A 19347-nucleotide genomic window follows, 5' to 3' on the forward strand; every position below is an offset into this window, starting at 1 on the left:
ACTAGTGGAATTTCTATTTTTAATATTTTTATAACTACTTAAATATAATTATCTTCCTTTCCAGTCCTGTGTACTTTATACTTTTAAAAAATATATTTACTTTGAGGAGTCAGGAGGCTTTACCACACTGCCAAAGCAGACTGTGAAACAACAACAAAAGATTAGGAACTCCTGCTATAGGAGAATGGGTACTTGGTATGAGCATAATAATTTTTCTTGCTACTATTCCCATCAATTTCTTTTTTTTTCTCATGAAAGTTTCCCTTTTTATTTTATTTTATTTTATTTTTTGCTAAATTAAAAGCAAACCTTTTTGCAATTTTTTGCAAATTAAAAGCTAAGTGACTTAATGGATTGAGAGCCAGGCCTAGAGATGGGAGGTCCTGGGTACAACTTCAGGTACTTCCTAGCTATTTGACCCTGGGCAAGTCACTTAATCCCTATTGCCTAACCCTTACTACTCTTCTGCCTTGAATCCACTCCACAGTAAGAATTTAGAGGGAAAAATGTAAGTAGATGCCATGGAGCATTGAGAGCCTTAATAATTTTGGCCTAGCCCTACCAAGCCAACATTCATTTGTAATTAGTTCCATTAATTTCAGCTGATGGAGATAATTCCATCATACCTTGATATTCCCTACCATCTTTAGATAGTACCCTGTATTATTCTTCAATAACATGGGAAATACCTGCTCCTTCATCATTCATTCATTTGTATTCATTCAAGCAGCATTTATTAATCAACTCCTGTATACACAACATTATTCCAGGCACCATGTTTGGATAAGAAATGGCTTCTGCTCCGGTGGATTTTACAGTCTAGGAAAATGGGCATCAGTGATCAGGCTAATGAGAATTTGCTTCACCAGGTTGTGAGTGTAAAGCCCTCTTATATCTCTGTTCCGACTGGGGTGGGTCAGGCGCTTCTGCCGTTTCCATAGGCTGTCAGACTGGGAAGCGGCTCTGCCACTAGTGGAGTGCACCCCACCCATGGCATTGTATAACCACATTAGCCTTTTCAGGGACTGAATGGTCTTCCCTTTATCGTGCATGAACTGATACTCAGACACACTCCTTTTCCTGTAGAGAATGAAACAGGAAAAATTGTTAGATTTGAACAAAATCATCCAAAGTATAAAGTAGTTGAAGGCATTATTCAGATATTTATAATATCTGATATAATATCAGATAATAAATGAATAAAAAGATTATTAGATTAATTGCTAATTAATTACTAGATTAATTAATAGAAAATAATAGTATTCCTATCTAGAGAGAACAAGCATTTTTTAAACCCTTACCATCCATTTTATAATCAATACTATATATGGATTTCTCCCAAAGAGATAATAAAAAAAGGGAAAGGACTTACTTGAGCAAAAGTATTTTCAGCAGCTCTTTTTGTGCTGGCAAAGAATTGGAAATTGAGGGGGTGTCCATTCATTGGGGAATGACTAAACAAATTGTGGTACGTGTTGGTGATGGGATACTATTGAACTGTAAAAAATGATAAGCAGAATGATTTCCAAAAAAGCTGGAATGATCTGCATGAACTGATGCAGAGTGAAATAAGCAGAACCAGGAGAACATTGTACACTGTAACAGCAATATTGTGGGATGATCAACTGGGAAAATTTCACTACTCTCAGCAATGCACTGACCTGATCTGGAACAATTTTGAAAAACATATGATGGGGAATGCTGTCCACCTCCAGAGAAAAAACTGTTAGAGTTGGATAGATGTGGATCAAAGTATATTATCTTTCACATCAGTCTATTGATAGTTTTATTTGGGGGTTTTGGTTTTGTATGAGTGTGCTTTTACAATAATGACCAATATAGAAGTGTTTTGCATAATACATATATGGCCCAGATCAAATTGTTTACCATCTCTGAGTGGGGAGAGGGAAGGGAAGAAAGGAGACAGTTAAGATCTTATAATTTTAGAAAATGTATGTTGAAAATTATTATTACATGTAATTGGGAAAATAAGATACCTTTGAATTAAAAAAAATATTCCATATCAATTCCAAAGCAGATCAATCAGAGCTAGGCAATGAGGGCAATGAGAGTTAAGTGACTTGCCCAGAGTCACACAGCTAGGAAGTGTCTACCATCAAATTTGAACCCAGGACTTTCTGTCCCTAGGCCTGGCTCTTAATTCACTGAACTACCCAGCCACCCCTTGGAACAAGCATTTATTAAGCATCTGGTTTGTGCCAAGCACTGTGGTAAATGCACTTCACAATTAATCTTATTTGTTCCTCGAAACAATCTGGAAGGTTGCTATTATTATTATCCTCATTTAACAGTTAAGGAAATTGAGAAGTTAAGTGATTTGCCCAGGGTCACACAATTTAAACACATTCATATCTTCTTGACTTTGGGCTCAGCACTGTATACTCTATACCAGCTAGCTGCCTTAGATCTATAGAATTTTTTTCTTTTAACCTTACCTTCCATCTTAGAATCAGTACTGTATATTGGTTCTAAGGCAGAAGAGCAGTAAGGGCTAGGCAATTGGAGTTAAGTGACTTGCCCAGGGTCACACAGCTAGGAAGTATCTGAGGCCAGATTTGAACCCAAGACCTCCCATCTCTAGGCGTGGCTCTCTATCTGAGAGCCACCCAACTGCTCCGTAGCACTATCTTTAATATTCAGGTCCCTTATATAATGATTTAAAAATTACAAGGACATCTAGATAGTGTAGTGAATAGAGCATTGGGGCCGGAGTCAGCAAGATTCACATTCCTAAGTTCGTATTGAGCCTCAGATACTTACTAGCTGGATGATCCTGTGCAAATTTCTTCACCTTGTTTGCCTCAGTTTTCCTCATCTGTAAAATGAGCTGGAAAAGGAAATGGCAAGCAACTCCTCCAGTGTGTCTGCCAAGAATACCCCAGATGAGGTCATAAAGAGTCGGACATGACCAAAACAACTGAACAAGCTCTATCAATGTAGATGGGCAGCTCTTCTGCAACTTCTGGTGCTAGGGAGTTGGCTGGATTGCCAAGGATTTATTTAAGATTGACCCCAATTCATACAACTGGTATATGACATAAACTGCACTTGAACTCAGGTCATCCTGACCCCAAGATTGGCAAGCTATGTCAGAGCTAGTGTTTCTCTGACCAAAAAACAAAAATGTAAATAAAACTTTTTAAAAATTTGATTGATACTTATTGTTTTTATATCACTTCTAGAATTATCCTCTAAATTGAACCTTTCCTTATAACAAAGAAAAACAAGTCCACAAAAATACCTTATAGTGACCCCATCTAGGGCAGTAAAGTGGGATAGTGAATAAAGTGCTGGGCCTGAAGTCAGGAAATTGGCCTCTGATATTTACTAACTGTGTGACTCTAGTCAAATTACTTGTCCTCTGTTTCCTCATCTGTAAAATGAGCTAGAGAAGAAAATAGCAAACCATTATAGTATGTTTGCCAAGAAAATCCCCAATGGGTTCACAAAGAGTCAGATAAGACTGAAAAACAACTGAACAACAATAGTGGCCACATCCTTGCTCCTTTGTCTAAAAGGGAGGGGTATATTTCATTATCTGTTCTCAAACCCTTATTATTTTTCAGTTGCTCAGATTTCATCATTCTCTTAGGAATATTTTCATTTACATTTTATATGTTGATCTTTGGGTTCTGTTTATTTCACTCTACATTCTTCTATATTCCTTAATATAAATTTCCCCATAAAGTTGCTCCAAGTTCCTCATATTTGTCATTTCTTTTTTCAAAACAACATTCCTTTTCATTCCCATATTTGTATTTTCAACCATTCCCCAATTGATGAGTATCCACTTGGATTTCCACTCTTTGCTCCCCTTAAAAATACTGCCATGAATACTTTGGTCTATTACAAAACATGTATGTCCACCTGGATTGTCTAAATGCTGCTCATTAGAAGCATTGATAGATATGATCTGAGTTCTGTACTCCTGAACACTATGGGGGATTGAGAAGAGACAAGTAAGCCTTCAGAGCGCAGCTAGGCTGGATGTTTTTTCCTTCAGCTTCTGAGGGGCCACCAAACTGGAATCATATCCGATCCCCACTAAATATCGCTAGTCTAGGAGTACAACTGATCCAAAACAAAAAGCCATTTTTCTGGTCACTCTTAAGGTGGGGAAGGTTAGCCCAAGCTTATACCTGCAAGCTTACCACTAAACTAGGTTACATTCAAGACCAACAGAAAAATAAAATAGCAGTAAACCCTTTTATCTCAGCAACCAGTAAACAGAAATCAGAAAAAGACAGATTGGACTATGCCAGAAAATACTTAAGAGCAAATGAACTCTTTACATGGGAGAAAGCTGAGATCCCAGCTCAACTAAGAAAGAGGCCCCAAGTCTCTAGATAAGCAAGCTGGAAATTAGAGGCATGTTGAGGATCTGGTTTCCTCTATGTGGCTGTAGCTTCCAGAGTCTATTTCTGTTTGCTTCTTTCCATGGGTCTGGAGTCTGCCTCCAAGTGTCTGCAACTATGAGTGTCTCTCTCAAAGAAATCTCCTCCTAAATTTCTCTCACCCATTCTGCCTCTCACCAAGGCACACAGCATTGGATTAGTATTCTCTCCACTATATAGGAGTGTCTCATGCTAAGTTCTCCTGTCCTGGCTGAAAAACTGGGGATTATTGAAATTTTCTTTCTATCTTTGACATGCCCAAAACACTTTTAAACACCATGTTTAAATTACTTTGCAAATCATCTCCCTCTCCACCTATTACTGTTTCACAAATGTGTTATACATGCCTGTGTATATAACTCATAGAATGACATTTTCACACCGAAATTCTCATTTTAAATTGCTTGCTTAAAGCACTTCCACTATAGGTAACCCTTCTTAGGAACTCAAACTTGATTTGGAGAAATGAATGTCTTAGGAGATGAAGCTAGAAGTCAACATCACCACCAATTACCATGTAACTCTTAGTTCATCTTTTTTCTTTAGTCAATGGTGGTTGAGGGCAGACTAGGAGCTTAAATGATTCTTCCCACTTACCTACCTCACCTCACCTGTTCTAAAGTATAAATGTCAGAAGAGAAAGGCAAGGAGGTTTGACAAGTAATTATGGTGTGTGTCAAGAAGAGACAGAGGTGGAACTATAATTTCTCAGGAAAAAGAGTTGGGAAAGCAAGCCAAAGAACAAAAAATAAAAATTAACTTAAGAGCAAGAAGTAAACAGGAGAAATTGCCCACTGACATCATCCTGTTTGGAGGAGAGCCATTTTTCAGAAGAAGCCACATGCTGAGGCTTTCTGCTAGTCTTAGGAATGTTATTTGGTTTTCTGGATTAGGGAAATAGGGGTGGAGAAAGGGTAAGGAGCCCAGCATGAATCAGAAGGCCTCCCTGTAGTTCCCCTAGGACTTCCTGAGGCTTCCCTCCTTTTCCAGCACATATACAAGTTTTCAGAGACCTCGATAACTTGGCTGCAGTTAATGATTACTCACCTACCCCATTTCCCTCTAATTCCAGGAAGATACTGAGTGGTACATCCAACCATTCAAGATGAAGTCCTCTTATACCAAATAAGGTAGAACCTTGTTAGAGCAATTCTTTCAGGGGACAAGCCTACCTTTTTAGGCTTTCCAAGTTATAGTGAGAGGACACAATAAATATATCATTCTGAATAGGAATGAGGTGGTTATGATTTGGTAGTATAATGTAAAGGGCTTTGGCCTGGGAGTCAGGGCATCTGGGTTCTAGTCTTTTCTTTGCTTGAATGACTTTTGGACAAATCTATTTATTTTTCTCAGCTTCAGTTTCCTCCCTCAAATGATGGGATTGAATGAAATAATGTCAGTTCCAATGAATAAAATCCTCTAGTTTCACTTACTTTATAACTGAGCCCATGGGCTGGCAAGACTTTTTATAATGGGTAGTTACATGTCAACCAAAACTTCTGTAGGGTAAAAAAAAATTTCCAGGCCCCAGGTTATTTCAAGCAACATTTAATATAATTGGAAGAGGAAAAGCTAGGTGACAAAGTGAGTTGCCATGTATGAGTCTGGTTCCCTTCCATCAGTTCAAGAATAGCAAGAAAGACATCAGTACAAAAGAATAAAAATCCCCAGAAGGAAAAGTATTTCACCAAGAAGGAAAGTAGATAACCTGAATATGTGAATAAGCAAAGAGAAGCTCTAAAACAATGAATAAATATGAGATAAAAGAAACTGGAGAGCAAACCAGAAAGGAAAATGCCCTACAAGCAAAAAAATGGATCTTTCACAAGACTTTTCAAAAGGAATAATAGGCTCAATAGGAGAAATTCTGGAATATTTGACATCATTTTAAAAATTATAAAGATATTTTATTATTTTAGGGTTTTTTTTGCCAATTACATGTAATAAATTTCTACATAAGTTTTCCAAAATTATATGATCCAAATTGTTTCCTTCCCCCTTCCCAGAGCTGGCAAGCAATTCTATCTGGGTCCTGCATGTATTATCATGCAAAACCTATCTCCATATTGTTCATTCTTATAAGAGAATGATCATATAAAACAAAAACCCAAATAAATTTAAGTGAAAATTCATATACTTTGATCTGTATTTCTACTCCAACAGATCTTTCTTTGGAAATGGGTAGCATTCTTTGTTATAAGTCTATAAGAATTGAAATTCTGAGACTGACCTTAAGTTAATACTTTATTACAATCACTTGGATAGGTAAAAGATGAGAAATAGGTAGAAAATTAAGAGAAAGAGAGAAAAAGGAGAAAGAAAACAAAAAATGATTGATAGACACATTGACAAAAAGCCAACTGGGGGCACTACTCTTTGGCATAAGAGTTTATATTCAGAATAACTGATAGATTCAGCCCCCTTCCGTTTAGTTCATTATATCCTAAAGTTCACTCTGGATCTTTTGATGTAGTATGTGTTTTCTGTAGGCAACCTTATGGGATCTTCTCCAGAAGATCCACTTTCCTGATTAGGGATATTGGCAATTTTCTTTTCCTAAAATTGCCTTAAAAGATCTTAAACCTTGGATTTTAGGATAATTATACAATCCCCCCTTAGGAGGGTGTTGACCAATACCAGAATCACCCAGAGATGCGTGGTTGAGCTGTGAGGTACATGAATCAATTCTCAAAAGAAAACCAAAAACCAAACAGAAGAGAAAAAAAATCTGGATAAATAAATAAATGAATAAATAAATAAATATATATATATATGCATATATATATATAAATCCTATGTGTATAAAATTATGAGTAAAAATAAAACCAAGAGGACCTGGTCAACCCTGCACTTGAGGAAAATCACTTTGGTGGCTGAATGAAAGATGGATTGAAAAGGAAAGAGATTTGCAACAGGTAGATCCACCAGCAAGCTATTGCAATAATCCAGTTTAATGACAAGAAACAAAGAACTCAAAAGCCACAATTCAAGAAATTGTACAAGTGCAGCTAGGTAACAGTAGAATGCCAGGCCTGGAGTTGGGAGGACCTGGGTTCAAATGTGATCTCAGACATTTCCTAGCTGTATGAATCCTGGGCAAGTCACTTAACCTTACAAACTGCTAAGCCCTTACCACTCTTGTGCTTTAAAATTGATACTAAGGGGTGCAGCTGGGTAGCTCAGTGGATTGAGAGTCAGGCCTAGAGATGGGAGGTCCTGGGTTCAAATGTGGCCTCAGACACTTCTCAGCTGTGTGACCCTGGGCAAGTCATTTAGCCCCCATTGCCTAGCCCTTATCAACTCTTCTGTCTTGGAACCAATATACAGTATTGATTCCAAGACAGAAGATAAGGGTTTTAAAAAAACAAACAAATAAAATAAAATTGATATGAAGACAGAAGGAAGGAAGGGAGGGTTGGAGGAAGAAAATATGCAATACAAAATGCAACTGGAAGCTGAGGGCAGCTTGAAGATGAGCAAAAAACAGAATTCCAATAGAGATGAACCTCAAATTCAACTAATTTCAAAATGTAGTCATTAAATCCAGATTTGCAATAACAAAGAGGATTTTGCAAGCAACTTAGAAGACATTAAATAGCAAAAGAACACAGAAAACCCATTTTAAAACTTCCATCAATTTGAATTATACTTGGATTCTAATCTAGATAAGAGATGAAGGGATATGATGTAAAATATATCAAAAAGTGAGGGGAATAAGCCTGATGTGCCAAATTGCCTATCTAGCAGAACTAAACCTTTTAATGCACTCCAGGCCTTCCAGATACAGTATTTCTTACCTTCCATCTTGATATCAATACTGTGTATTGGTTCCAAGGCAGAAGAGTGGTATGGGCTAGGCAGTGGGGGTCAAGTGACTTGCCCAGGGTCACACATCTGGGAAGTGTCTGAGGACAGATTTGAACCCAGGGCCTCCCATCTCTGGGCCTGGCTCTCAATCCACTGAGTCCCCCAGGTGCAGTATTTTCAAGGAAGAAGCTAGATTTAACTTAAGCCTTAGCTATGCAAACACTACATACACAATGAAGAACTTTTAGCAAAGTAAAGTGTAGAGAAAGAGAGAAACCAAGCAGAGATAAGTAGAGCTGGCCAATGAAGGTCCAGACCCAGTAGCACAAGACAGTAATCCATCACCAACCCAGGTGAGAAGACTTAGTGGGCTTATTCCTGAAAGTGAGTTATTATATATAATGGAAGGTCCCTGCTCTGAGGCTCATTAATATTCCACAAATAGTTCCTGTATGCTCATTGCATGATGAAAGAAAAAAAAAGCCCTTTGATTGGTTACTGAGCTAAAACAGAAAATGTATAGCAAAGGTGCCAGTGGAGAAACTTGATCTCTTTCCTTCCTTCTAGCTACAAGGTGGAAGTCAAGTAATTAATAAACATTTATTAAGTGCCTCCTATGGACCAGGTGATAGTTAGGTAGCACGGTAGATAGAGTTGGACCTGGACTCAGGAAGACCTGAGTTTAAAATCTGGCCCTCAGAAACTTACTAGCCGTATGACCCTGGGCAAGTCCCTTGACTCTGTTGGTCTTGGTTTCTTCATCTGTAAAATGAGCTGAAGAAGGAAATGGCAAGCCACTCCAGTGTTTTTGCCAAGAAATCCCCAAATAGGGCCATGAAGTGTCAAACACTACATCACTATAGACCAGCCAATGTGCTGAGGATACAGAGAGACAGAATACAGTCTCTGCCCTTGAGAATTGCCCACAATTTAATGGGATGGAGGGTTTTAGAAGCTCTAAGGGGCTGATGAGCATGTGACCTTCTAGGCATGCCACTGTCCAAGATGGGGCCACTTCGTATTTGTGCCTTCTTTCCTTTGGGATAAGGCTTAGTGAGATCCCTAAAGAAAGAAGAGCCTAGTAATTGACTCAGAGGAGGAGCCAGCCCTATAAAGGGACTTTGACCCAATACAAAGGTGGATCAACCTAGCAGCCAAGATGTAAGTAAGGGAGTGACTCACCTGAAGGTAGAGAGATGAACATTTAGAGTTCCTGCTAAACGTTTGAACCAGATCTTCCCAGGAACCAGGTTATGGTACATTTTTGTACTTTGTGTCTCATTATTCCTTTATAATGAAGATCTCTTTTTAGCAGCTAATTGATGACAGCTGGCTAAATGTTGTTGAAGAAACATCAATGGGTGGTGAAACTGGGGCAGTAATGAGCAGCAATTGATAATGGGAGTAGAAAGTGAAAACACCAGAATGGAAACTCAAATGAATAAGAGCCCCATCCCTCCTCAGGAGTAACTAGAGAATCCTGAGGAGAAAATGTAGACAGTGACAATTGGGGTGACTCAACTTTCCAGTGGCATGTAGGCTCGTTGCTATTGTTTAGTTGTTTCAATCATGTCCAACTCTTCATGACCCCATTTTAGGGTTTTCTTGGCAAAGGTACTGAAAATACTCTTTTAATTTATTTTTATTTTATTTTTCCTTCAATAAACCATAAAAAGTTTCCAACATTAAAAAAAAATTGAGCCTCGAATTCTCTCCCTCCCTCCTTTAAGATGCTAAGCAATATCATATAGATTTTATAGGTGCAATCATGGAAAACATTTTAGAAATACTCTTTTTGCCATTTGCTTCTCCAGCTCATTTTACAGATGAGGAACTGAGGCAAACAGGGCAAAGTGACTTGCCCAGGATCACACAGCCAGTAAGTGACTGAGGCTGGATTTGAACTCAGGAAGATAGAACCATGGAGAGTGCCATCCAGCTGGTGGACATGTAAGTGGAAAAATTAAGTCCAGTGTCTCATAGCACAAACATCATGATGTACTTAAAGTAAGGTGATAAAATGGTATTAGTGTTTAAAGTAAATGCATCGAATGGCAAAGCAGCTAAATAAAGGAAATGTTAGCTTCAATGCAAAAAGACCTAAACAGTAACTAGGAGAATTTAACTCTCCTATATCAAACCTGGAAAATGCTAACATAAAGAGAAACACGAAGGAAGTTTCAGACTTAATAATAATAGCATTTAATTATATTAACTAGCATATATAAATGCTAAAGTACATACTATGTGTCAGGCACTGTACTGAGTGCTAGGAACAAAAAAAGGCAAAAACAGGAGCTTCCAGTCTAATAGGGGAGACAACAAGCAAATAACTATGTATGATAAAGAAATATACAGAGTAAATTGGAGGTAATCTTAAGGGGAGGAGGCTCTAGCATTAAGAGAGATATGGATTTTAGCTGAGACTAGAAGGAAGCCAAGAAGTGGGATGAAGAGGAAGAGCATTCCAGAAATTAAGGACAGTCAGCAAAAATCTGGAGTGGGGAAGAGCAGAGGGTAGGGAGAGGTTCAGTGAAATAGCAATAAAGGACCAGGGACTAGAATCAGTAAGACTCATCTTTGTGAGTTCAAATATGACCTCAGGCACTTATTAGCTTTGTGACCCTGGCCAAGCCCTTTAACCCTATTTGTCTCTCAATTCCTCATCTTTAAAATGAGCTGGAGAAGGAAATAGTAAACCATCTTTGCTAAGAAAATCCTAAATGAAGTCAAGTAAAGTGGGACTCAGCTGAAAATGAACAGACAAACAAAAAAGACCCAGAGATGGAATGTTTTTCATGAGGAAGAGCAAGGTCAGTATATGGAAGAGAATAAAGTGTAAGAAAACTGGGAAGGTAGGAATGGGCCAGATTATAAAGAGCTTTAAATGCCAAATTATTTTATATTGAATCCTGATGGCTCCAGGGAGCCACTGCATTTTAGGGAAGGCTTGAGAGGATGATACGGTCAGACCCACACTGTAACAAGATCAACTTGACAGGGCAGGAGAGGATAGAATGAATTAGGGAAATTACTTAAAACAGGGGGATCCACCAGCAAGTTGCTGCCATCATCCAGGCATGAGGTGATAAGGGTTTGCCCCAGAAGGTAGGATCAAAAGAATTAGGCCCATTTGCTAAGTTAGGATTGGATCAAGGAACAAAGCTTAGCAATAACATAAAAAAAGATGACAACAGCAATACAACATACTGATATATATACAAGATGCAGCTCAATAGTCCTTAGAAAATGAATGTCTGTCCTTGAATGAGCTGTCTAAAGAGTTAAACGGAGAGTTGTTTTTTTAAATTTAGAAAAATAAATTAATAAACCTCCCATCTCTTAGAGAAGAAAGATGGCTCATAATATAAACTGATTTGAAAACAAAACAAAAATTTTGATTAGAATAAAAAAATTTAAAGCATAATAAAAATGATAAACTATTAGTCAATTTAGTAACGTTTTAAAAGAAAAGGATTAGGGGGCAGCAGCTGGGTGGCTCAGTGGATTGAGAGTCAGGCCTAGAGACAGGAGGTCCTGGGTTCAAATCAAATCAGATACTTCCTAACTGTGTGACCCTGGGCAAGCCACATAACCCCCATTGCCTAACCCTTACCACTCTTCTGCCTTGGAACCAATAGAGTATTGATTCTAAAATGGAAGATAAGGGTTTAAAAAAAAAGTATTACAAAATAATTAAAAGTATGGAGAAAATCACAAAAGAGAAAGAAAATGATCAAAATTCATAAATAACATCAACAAAAGTGGTAGTCTAAATTAAATAGGTGAAAGGTTTCAAAAATATTTACAAAACAGAAAGAAGAAAATCTTAAATAGACTAGTCTCAGAAAGAGAAATTGAATAGCTCTATGCTGTAAATTAAATGGTGTGTGTGTGGGGTGGGGGGAAGCTCCAGGACCAGAGAGATTAAAAAACCTTATAAAACAATTAAAAATAAATAATCCCTGTTCTGCATAAATAGTTTTTAAAAATTGGCAAGGAAAGCACTCTTCCAAATTCTTATTTTGAAATAAATATGGTCCTACTACAAAAAGCAGCAAAATGGGTGGTAATACAATGAATCATGTTGATGCTGTCTTAATAAATTCAATGCAGGTGGCATTTGTTTCTTCTGGTGCTTGATGAATCACAGAGCAGCCATGTGGTATAGTGAATTGAGCACAGGTCCGGAGTCAGGAAGACGTGAATTCAAATTTGGCCTTAGACACTTACTAGCTATGTGACCCTGGGAAAGTCATTTCGCCCTGTTTGCCTCAGTTTCCTCACCTATAAAATAAACTGGAGAAAAAAATGGCAGACTACTCCAGTGTCTTTGCCAAGAAAACCCCAAATGGAGTCCTGAACACTTGGACTCGACTGAACAACAACAAAAATAACAAAGATATGATTAGACATTTACCACCGGTGGTTTTTATATTGTTTGGTTGAATGATTTTGGAGGTGGGAGTTTATTTTGGTCATTGTTATGATTTTGCTTGTAACTGTCTTCCTTTGGTTCTTATTCACACATTTAAATAAGTGTATCATTTGTTGTTTTTTAAACCCTTACCTGTCTTAGTATCAATGCTAAGGCAAAAGGGTGGCAAGGGAGAGGTGATTGAGGTTAAATAAAGAACCCAGAATCACACAGATAGGAATGTACAAGTATATCTTTTGAAAGTTAATTTATTGGGGCAGCTAGGTGGTGCAGTGGATAGAGAGCCAGGCCTACAGGCAGGAGGTCTGGGTTCAAATGTGGCCTTAGAGCAGTGTGACCCTGAGGAAGGAAGGAAGGAAGGAAGGAAGGAAGGAAGGAAGGAAGGAAGGAAGGAAGGAAGGAAGGAAGAGAAAAAGAAAGAGAAAAGGAAAGAAAGAGAAAAAGAAAGAAAGAGAAATAGAGAGTCAGGCCTGGAGATAGGAGGTCCTGGGTTCAAACTTGACCTTACACTTCCTAGCTATGTGACTATTAAACCCCTAGTTGCCTGGGCCTTACTGCTCCTTTTCCTTAGAAACAATACATAGTATTGATTCTAAGATGAAAGACTAGGATTTTTTTTTTTTAAGAAAGAAAGAAAGTTAATTTATCTACCAATAAAAACATTCAACTTGACAAATTTGAAGTATGAGGAAAAAGAATAACTCAAATATGTTCTTTTAAAAAAATTGAGTTTGGGGGGCAGCTGGGTAGCTCAGTGGATTGAGAGCCAGGCCTAGAGATGGGAGGTCCTAGGTTCAAATCTGGCCTCAGACACTTCCCAGCTGTGTGACCCTGGGCAAGTCACTTGACCCCCATTGCCTAGCCCTTACCACTCTTCTGCCTTGGAGCCAATACACAGTATTGACTCCAGGACGGAAGGTAAGGGTTTAAAAAAAAAAATTGAGTTTGTGGGTAAAAAAAAAACCAAAACACATGCAAACTATATTTTTCAGTCTAATTTCCATTATTAACATTTTCTCCATCATTTTCTTTTTTTTTTAACCCCTACCTTCCATCTTGGAGTCAATACTGTGTATTGGTTCCAAGGCAGACGGATAATAAGGGCTAGGCAATGGGGGTTAAGTGACTTGCCCAGGGACACACAGCTAGGAAGTGTCAGAGGCCAAATTTGAACCTGGGACCTCCTATCACTAGGCTTGGCTCTCAATCCACTGAGCTACCCAGCTGCCCCACCTCCATCATTTTCTTAAGTCTTTTCAATCCACAAAACAATAAATCAAACCATGATTTGAAGCATTTACCCATTTCCAAGATATAAATGCTCACAATGAAAAATTTAACAGTCAGCTCTTGTGAGCTAGTAAGAACTAGCTCTAGTACCCCCTGTATATATGTATTTTTTCTTGCTCTCATTAATCTCCTTGGTGGGCTATAAGTCCTATGAGTACAAATTCTGGGTTATAGGGCATTCATGATTTAGTAACCTTTCTTGCATAATTCCAAACTGTTTTCAAAATATCAGAACAATTCACTACTCACCAGTAAGGAAATAGTGTGACATAGCTTTTTTTTGTTGTTCCTCCCAAATTCAGAAACCACAAATATGGGTGTGCCTTAGTTTAAGAATCACACACACACACACACACACACACACACACACACACACACACACACACACATTAGAATTTACAAAACAAATAAATTAGAGGTGACTGTGCTACCAAGTAATTATTCGTTTTACATAAATATTCACCAAGGAACTGCTTGAAAAAGTGAGCATTTCTCCCAAATTTCAATTACTCAGAATTTTTAAAGAACTATTATATAAAGTAAAAGTACATGTAGACAGTTTGTTTTGTATCACAGTGCATGCTGGGAGGAACAATTCATGCCAAACAAATAGAACATGTGTTCTCTTCTCCTGGTCTTACCAGATGAATCTCAAATTGTTTCCATCTCAAATTAACCTTGTTCATTTTTAAAATTAGAATTGGGTCTTTTATTCCCAATTCTTACCCAAGTTTAACATGTCTTTTCCCCAAACCACAAAGCAATTAAAATTAGCCATACTTTTTCATAAAGGGCTATAATAGCAGAACTTAAGCACCTCACTTTGTCTTTAAGTTTCAAATTCTTTTCTTTAAAATGTAATTTTTTTAAACTCTCACCTTCCAACTTAGAATCAACACTATGTATTGGTTCCAAAGTAGAAGAGTGGTAAGGGCTAGGCAATGGGGGTTAAATGACTTTCCCAGGGCCACACAGTTAGGAAGTATCTGAGTCTAGATTTGAACCCAGGACTTCCCATCTCTAAGCCTAGATCTTAATCCACTGAGCCACCCAGCTGCCCCCAAAATTTAATTTTTTTATAATAGGCACTTTGCAATAATTCTACTCCCCACTCCATCGCTTCCCCATAGAACTCCTTCTAGTAACAAAAGTGGGTAGTTAGTTAAGCAATACAAATCTATATCAGCCATGCCTGAAAATATATGCATTATTCTGACCCCACCATCCATCATCTCTCTGCTAGAAGCCTGTCCTGAAGCCACAACTGGTCACTGCATTTAGCAAAATTCTGAAGCCTTTCAACATTATTCTCCTTCACCTTCTTAGGGTCATGATGTGAGTTATTCTCTTAGTTCCATCTACTTCCCTGGGCATCAGTTTACAAAAATCTTCCCGAGCTTTTTGGGATGTTTTTTATCCCTTGTTTCAAACTAGAACGCCATTATATTCTTCTATCGTGTTCAGTTTTTCTCCAATAAAGGCATGCCACTCTCCTTCCAGTTTTTTTCTACAAGTATTGTATATATGGAACCTTTCTCTTTGTTTTTTCTTTTTTGGGTTGTTGTTGTTCAATTATTCCAGTCCTGTCTGACTCTCCGTGACACTGTTTGGGTTGGGTTTTTTTCCAATTACACAAAGAAACAAATCTTTAACATTTGCTTTCTGACATTCTGCACTCTGAATTCTCTCCCTCCCTTCCTCCCCTGCCTCCTCCCTGCAATGGCAAATAATATGATATAGGTTACACCAGTGCCGTCATGAAATATATATTTCCACATTCCTCATGTTGTGAAAGGCTTATCATAAGAACAAGAAAAAACCCATAAAGGAAATGAAATGAAAAAAGATGCTTCCATCTGCAGTCAGGCTCCATCCGTTCCTTCTATGGCAGTGGCTCACCCTTTTTGTCATTGGTCCCTTGGAGTTACCTTGAATCCTTGCATTGCTGATAACAGTTAAGTCTTTCACTTTGGATCACTGAACCATATTTCTGGTACTGTGGATGATATTCTCCTGGTTCTGCTCACTTCACTTGCGTCAGTTCATATAACTTTTCTAGGTTTTTCTAAAATTGTACGTAAAATTTTCTAAAATTGTACTTAAACTTTCTTAAGGCACAATAGAGTTTTATTACAATCCTATATCACAACTTGTTCAGCCATTATTTGGAGTTTTCCTGACAAAGATATTAGAGTGGTTTGCCATTTCCTGCTCCAGTTCATTTTATAGATGAGGAACTGAGGCAAACAGGGTCAAATGCCTTGCCCAGGATCCCATAGCTAGGAAGTATCAGAGGCCAGATTTGAACTTATAAAGACGAGTCTTCCTGACTCCAAGCCCAGTTCTCCATCATCACACCACCTAGCAGCCTAATAAGTATGCAGTTAAATATAGCAAAAGTCAAGATTTCCCTCCTATCTGCAAAGACACGATGAATATACCACTGAAAAATGTTGTCAGTATTTTGCGTCTTACGCAGAACTGCTCTGTCCTCTTAAAAGCATTTAGATTTAAAGTAGCTACCTTCTAAATTGTTCATTTTTTCCCTATCACTTTTATACTTTAAAAGCTTTGGATTACAAGTCAGGAGTTGTTGATTAGTCATTTTTCAGCAGTGTCTGACTCTGTGACCCCATTTGGGGTTTTCCTGGCAAAGACACTGCAGTGGTTTTGACATTTCCTTCTCCAACTCATTTTTCAGATGCAGAAATTGAGGCAACCAGGGTTAAGTGACTTGCCCAGGGTCACACAGCTTTGAAGTCAGGTCTTCCTGACTACGCCCAGCCCTCTGCCATCTAGTTGTCCCCTACTTCTCTAAAGAGAATGCATTAGAAAAGTGCATCAGAGAGGTAGAAAACTGACAATTGTGTGAGATGTTCCAGACTCTATTGTCCCTCTGAATGTCCTTAGCAAATTGCCTTGCCCTCTCCAAGACCTGCTTCCCTCCCCCATCTATTGGCGGAAAACAGAAGAATCACAATGCCATAGATTTAGAGATGAAAGTGACTTTTGTGGTCACATAGTCTAATCCTCTCATTTTACAGATAAGGAAACTGAAACCCAAGTTGCATAACAAGGACACACCAATATTTACTGGAAGAGGCAGGATTTGAACTCAATCTGGTCCTCAGACACCAAATCTCGCCCATTTTCTACTATACCATACTGTCTAAGGTCTTTACAAGTACTAGCATTTTGTTTCTTAGAATCAGTATTCATGGGGGGGCAGGAAGGGGGCTCAGTGCCTAGAGGTGGGAGGTCCTGGGTTCAAATTTGACCTCGGATACTTCCTAGCTGTGTGACCCTGGGCAAGTCACTTAACACCCCATTGCCTAACCCTTTCTGCAATTCTGCCTTGGAACCCATACAATATTGATTCTCAGATGGAAGATAATGGTTTTTTAAAAAAAGAATTAATATTCTTCCTTGCCCCAAACACACAGGACCCTCCCCCGACCTCACCCCCCCACATTCTTTTCTGTGACGTGATCTTGCCATTATCCTTTTCTCTGATATCCTTGATCTGCCTAAGTGACTTGTCTTATAGCACAGTAGACAGGAGGGCAGCTAGATGTGCAGTAGATAGAGTGCTGGGGCGAAGTCAGGAAGGCTCCTCTTCCTAAGTTCAAATCTAGCTTCAGACACTTACTAACTCTGTGACCCTGGGCAAGTCACTTCACCTGTTTGCCTCAGTTTCCTCATCAGTAAAAGGAGCTGGAGAAGGAAATGGCAAACCACTCCAGGATCTTTGTCAAGAAAACCCCAAATAGAGTCACAGGAGACTGAATTAACTCAACAACAGTAAGAGAGAAAGCAGCGTCGGAGTCAGGCCAATTTGAATCCAAGATCTAACTTGTGATGCATCATAGCTTTAAGATCAAGTTACAACCTCTCAAAGACCTGAGACAATTTTTAAATATACAAGTTTCAGATAAGGTGCTGCTATGATCAGTGGAGGAAGTTTCCACACGGGGAATTCCCCACACAGGTAAATCACAGGTCCCAACAAAATAATCTTAATATCAATAATAATAACTCAATGGGCAGCATTAAAGCTAGTAATCCAAAATGTAATGAAGTCAACAGAAAACCTTTCACATTTACAATTCAAACTATGAATAAATAAAGATTTTTTTTCTTACTTTTGAGCTTCAAGAGATATCCCCAAACAAGTACAGACAAAGAAAACCAGAAAAACCGCTGTCTTCAGAGATCTCTGGGCCATCAGTATTTGGAAGTGACTCAAAACCTGCTGAAGGAAATAATACAAGAGGAGCTTAGTGGCAAAATCCTATTATCTTTCCAATAGTCCAGGATGTAGCATTTCATCTGCAATGTTACTTTTTTTAGAGGGAAAGAATGTAAATTTTCTCTTATGGCATAGTTGCCAAGGTGATGGCATATTTAAGTACGGCCTGCAGTTGTACCTAAATTCAGTTAACAATTAATTATCTGCCTTTTCTACTTAGATTGTTTCTTAGTATCTACAAACCATTGAATTTTTTTTTTGTTCAAAAAATTTCTTTGAAAAATATATCAAATATAATGACCTTTAGGTATACAGTAAAAAACAAAAAAACAAGAAAACACAGACTATCTGAGAAAATCCTTAAAATAGGCTTGCGATCTCTTCCCATTTAAATCTGGATGGAGACTTTTTAAGAAGCCGGAGACCTGATTTAGAAAGGATGGGCAGTCAAGATGACAGTAAGTCACCTACCTTATTGGCAAATAATCACCATTGGGCCTTAGGACTCCTTGCCAACAAAGCTTGTCTGGTTGCTAGAGCTAAGGGGAAGTACCTGTGGTCCAAGTTCTATGTGATTATCATTCAGAATCATATACCCACTTAGAAATCCTACCACATTTCAGACAGCAAGGTGGCTCAGTGGATTGAGAGCCAGGCCTAGAGATGGGAGGTCTTGGATTCAAATCTGGTCTCAGACACTTTGTAGCCTTGTGACCCTGGGCAAGTCACTTATCCTCCATTGCCTAGCCCTTACCACTCTTCTGCCTTGGAACCAATACCCAGTATTGATTCTAAGACAGAAGGTGAGGGTTTAAAAAAAAAAATAAAACCCATCTCAAAGGTTGTCTAGTCCCTCTAATCACTAAAGAATTCACTCTCTTATCAGAGTAGATTGAATCCAGAGAAGCATTAAATATTAGACTTGAATATGCTTTTGAATTTGCCTTTTAGAGTGTGATTAAGAAAGTGATATTCAAAGGTTTTGACCTCTAGTTAATTCCCATAGAGTCAAGACTTCCATTCAGAATCCCAGTTATGCCACTCAGTAACCATATGGCCTTGAATGAATCACTTAATCCTTCCTGCACCTCAGTTTCCTCATGAATAAAAAGAGTACCGAAAATACCTCCCTCATGAGACTATACTGA

At 38.3% G+C, this 19347-nt stretch overlaps 1 protein-coding gene across 1 annotated transcript; it reads right to left on the minus strand.

Annotated features, from left to right (window-relative positions):
- Positions 1–720: 720 nt before the first annotated feature.
- Positions 721–18378, minus strand: LOC130457358 (parathyroid hormone 4-like). The gene is made up of 2 exons (XM_056818139.1): positions 18093–18378; positions 721–1080 (listed from the first exon to the last, which is right to left on the minus strand). Exons 1-2 carry the CDS (start codon positions 18173–18175, stop codon positions 813–815), a joined length of 351 nt encoding a protein of 116 aa, XP_056674117.1. The 5' UTR covers positions 18176–18378; the 3' UTR covers positions 721–812.
- Between the last annotated feature and the right edge of the window lie 969 nt (positions 18379–19347).

The sequence above is a fragment of the Monodelphis domestica genome, chromosome 2 (genome assembly GCF_027887165.1).
Source record: "Monodelphis domestica isolate mMonDom1 chromosome 2, mMonDom1.pri, whole genome shotgun sequence".
Classification (NCBI taxonomy): Eukaryota; Metazoa; Chordata; class Mammalia; order Didelphimorphia; family Didelphidae; genus Monodelphis; species Monodelphis domestica.

Coding starts and splice junctions, on each gene's coding strand:
- LOC130457358 (XM_056818139.1), bottom strand. CDS start 18,175: ATGGCCCAGAGATCTCTGAAGACAGCGGTTTTTCTGGTTTTCTTTGTC. Junction 1,081..18,092: donor ATATCTCTTGAAGCTCAAAA/GTAAGAAAAAAA, acceptor CATTCTCTACAG/GAAAAGGAGTGTGTCTGAGT.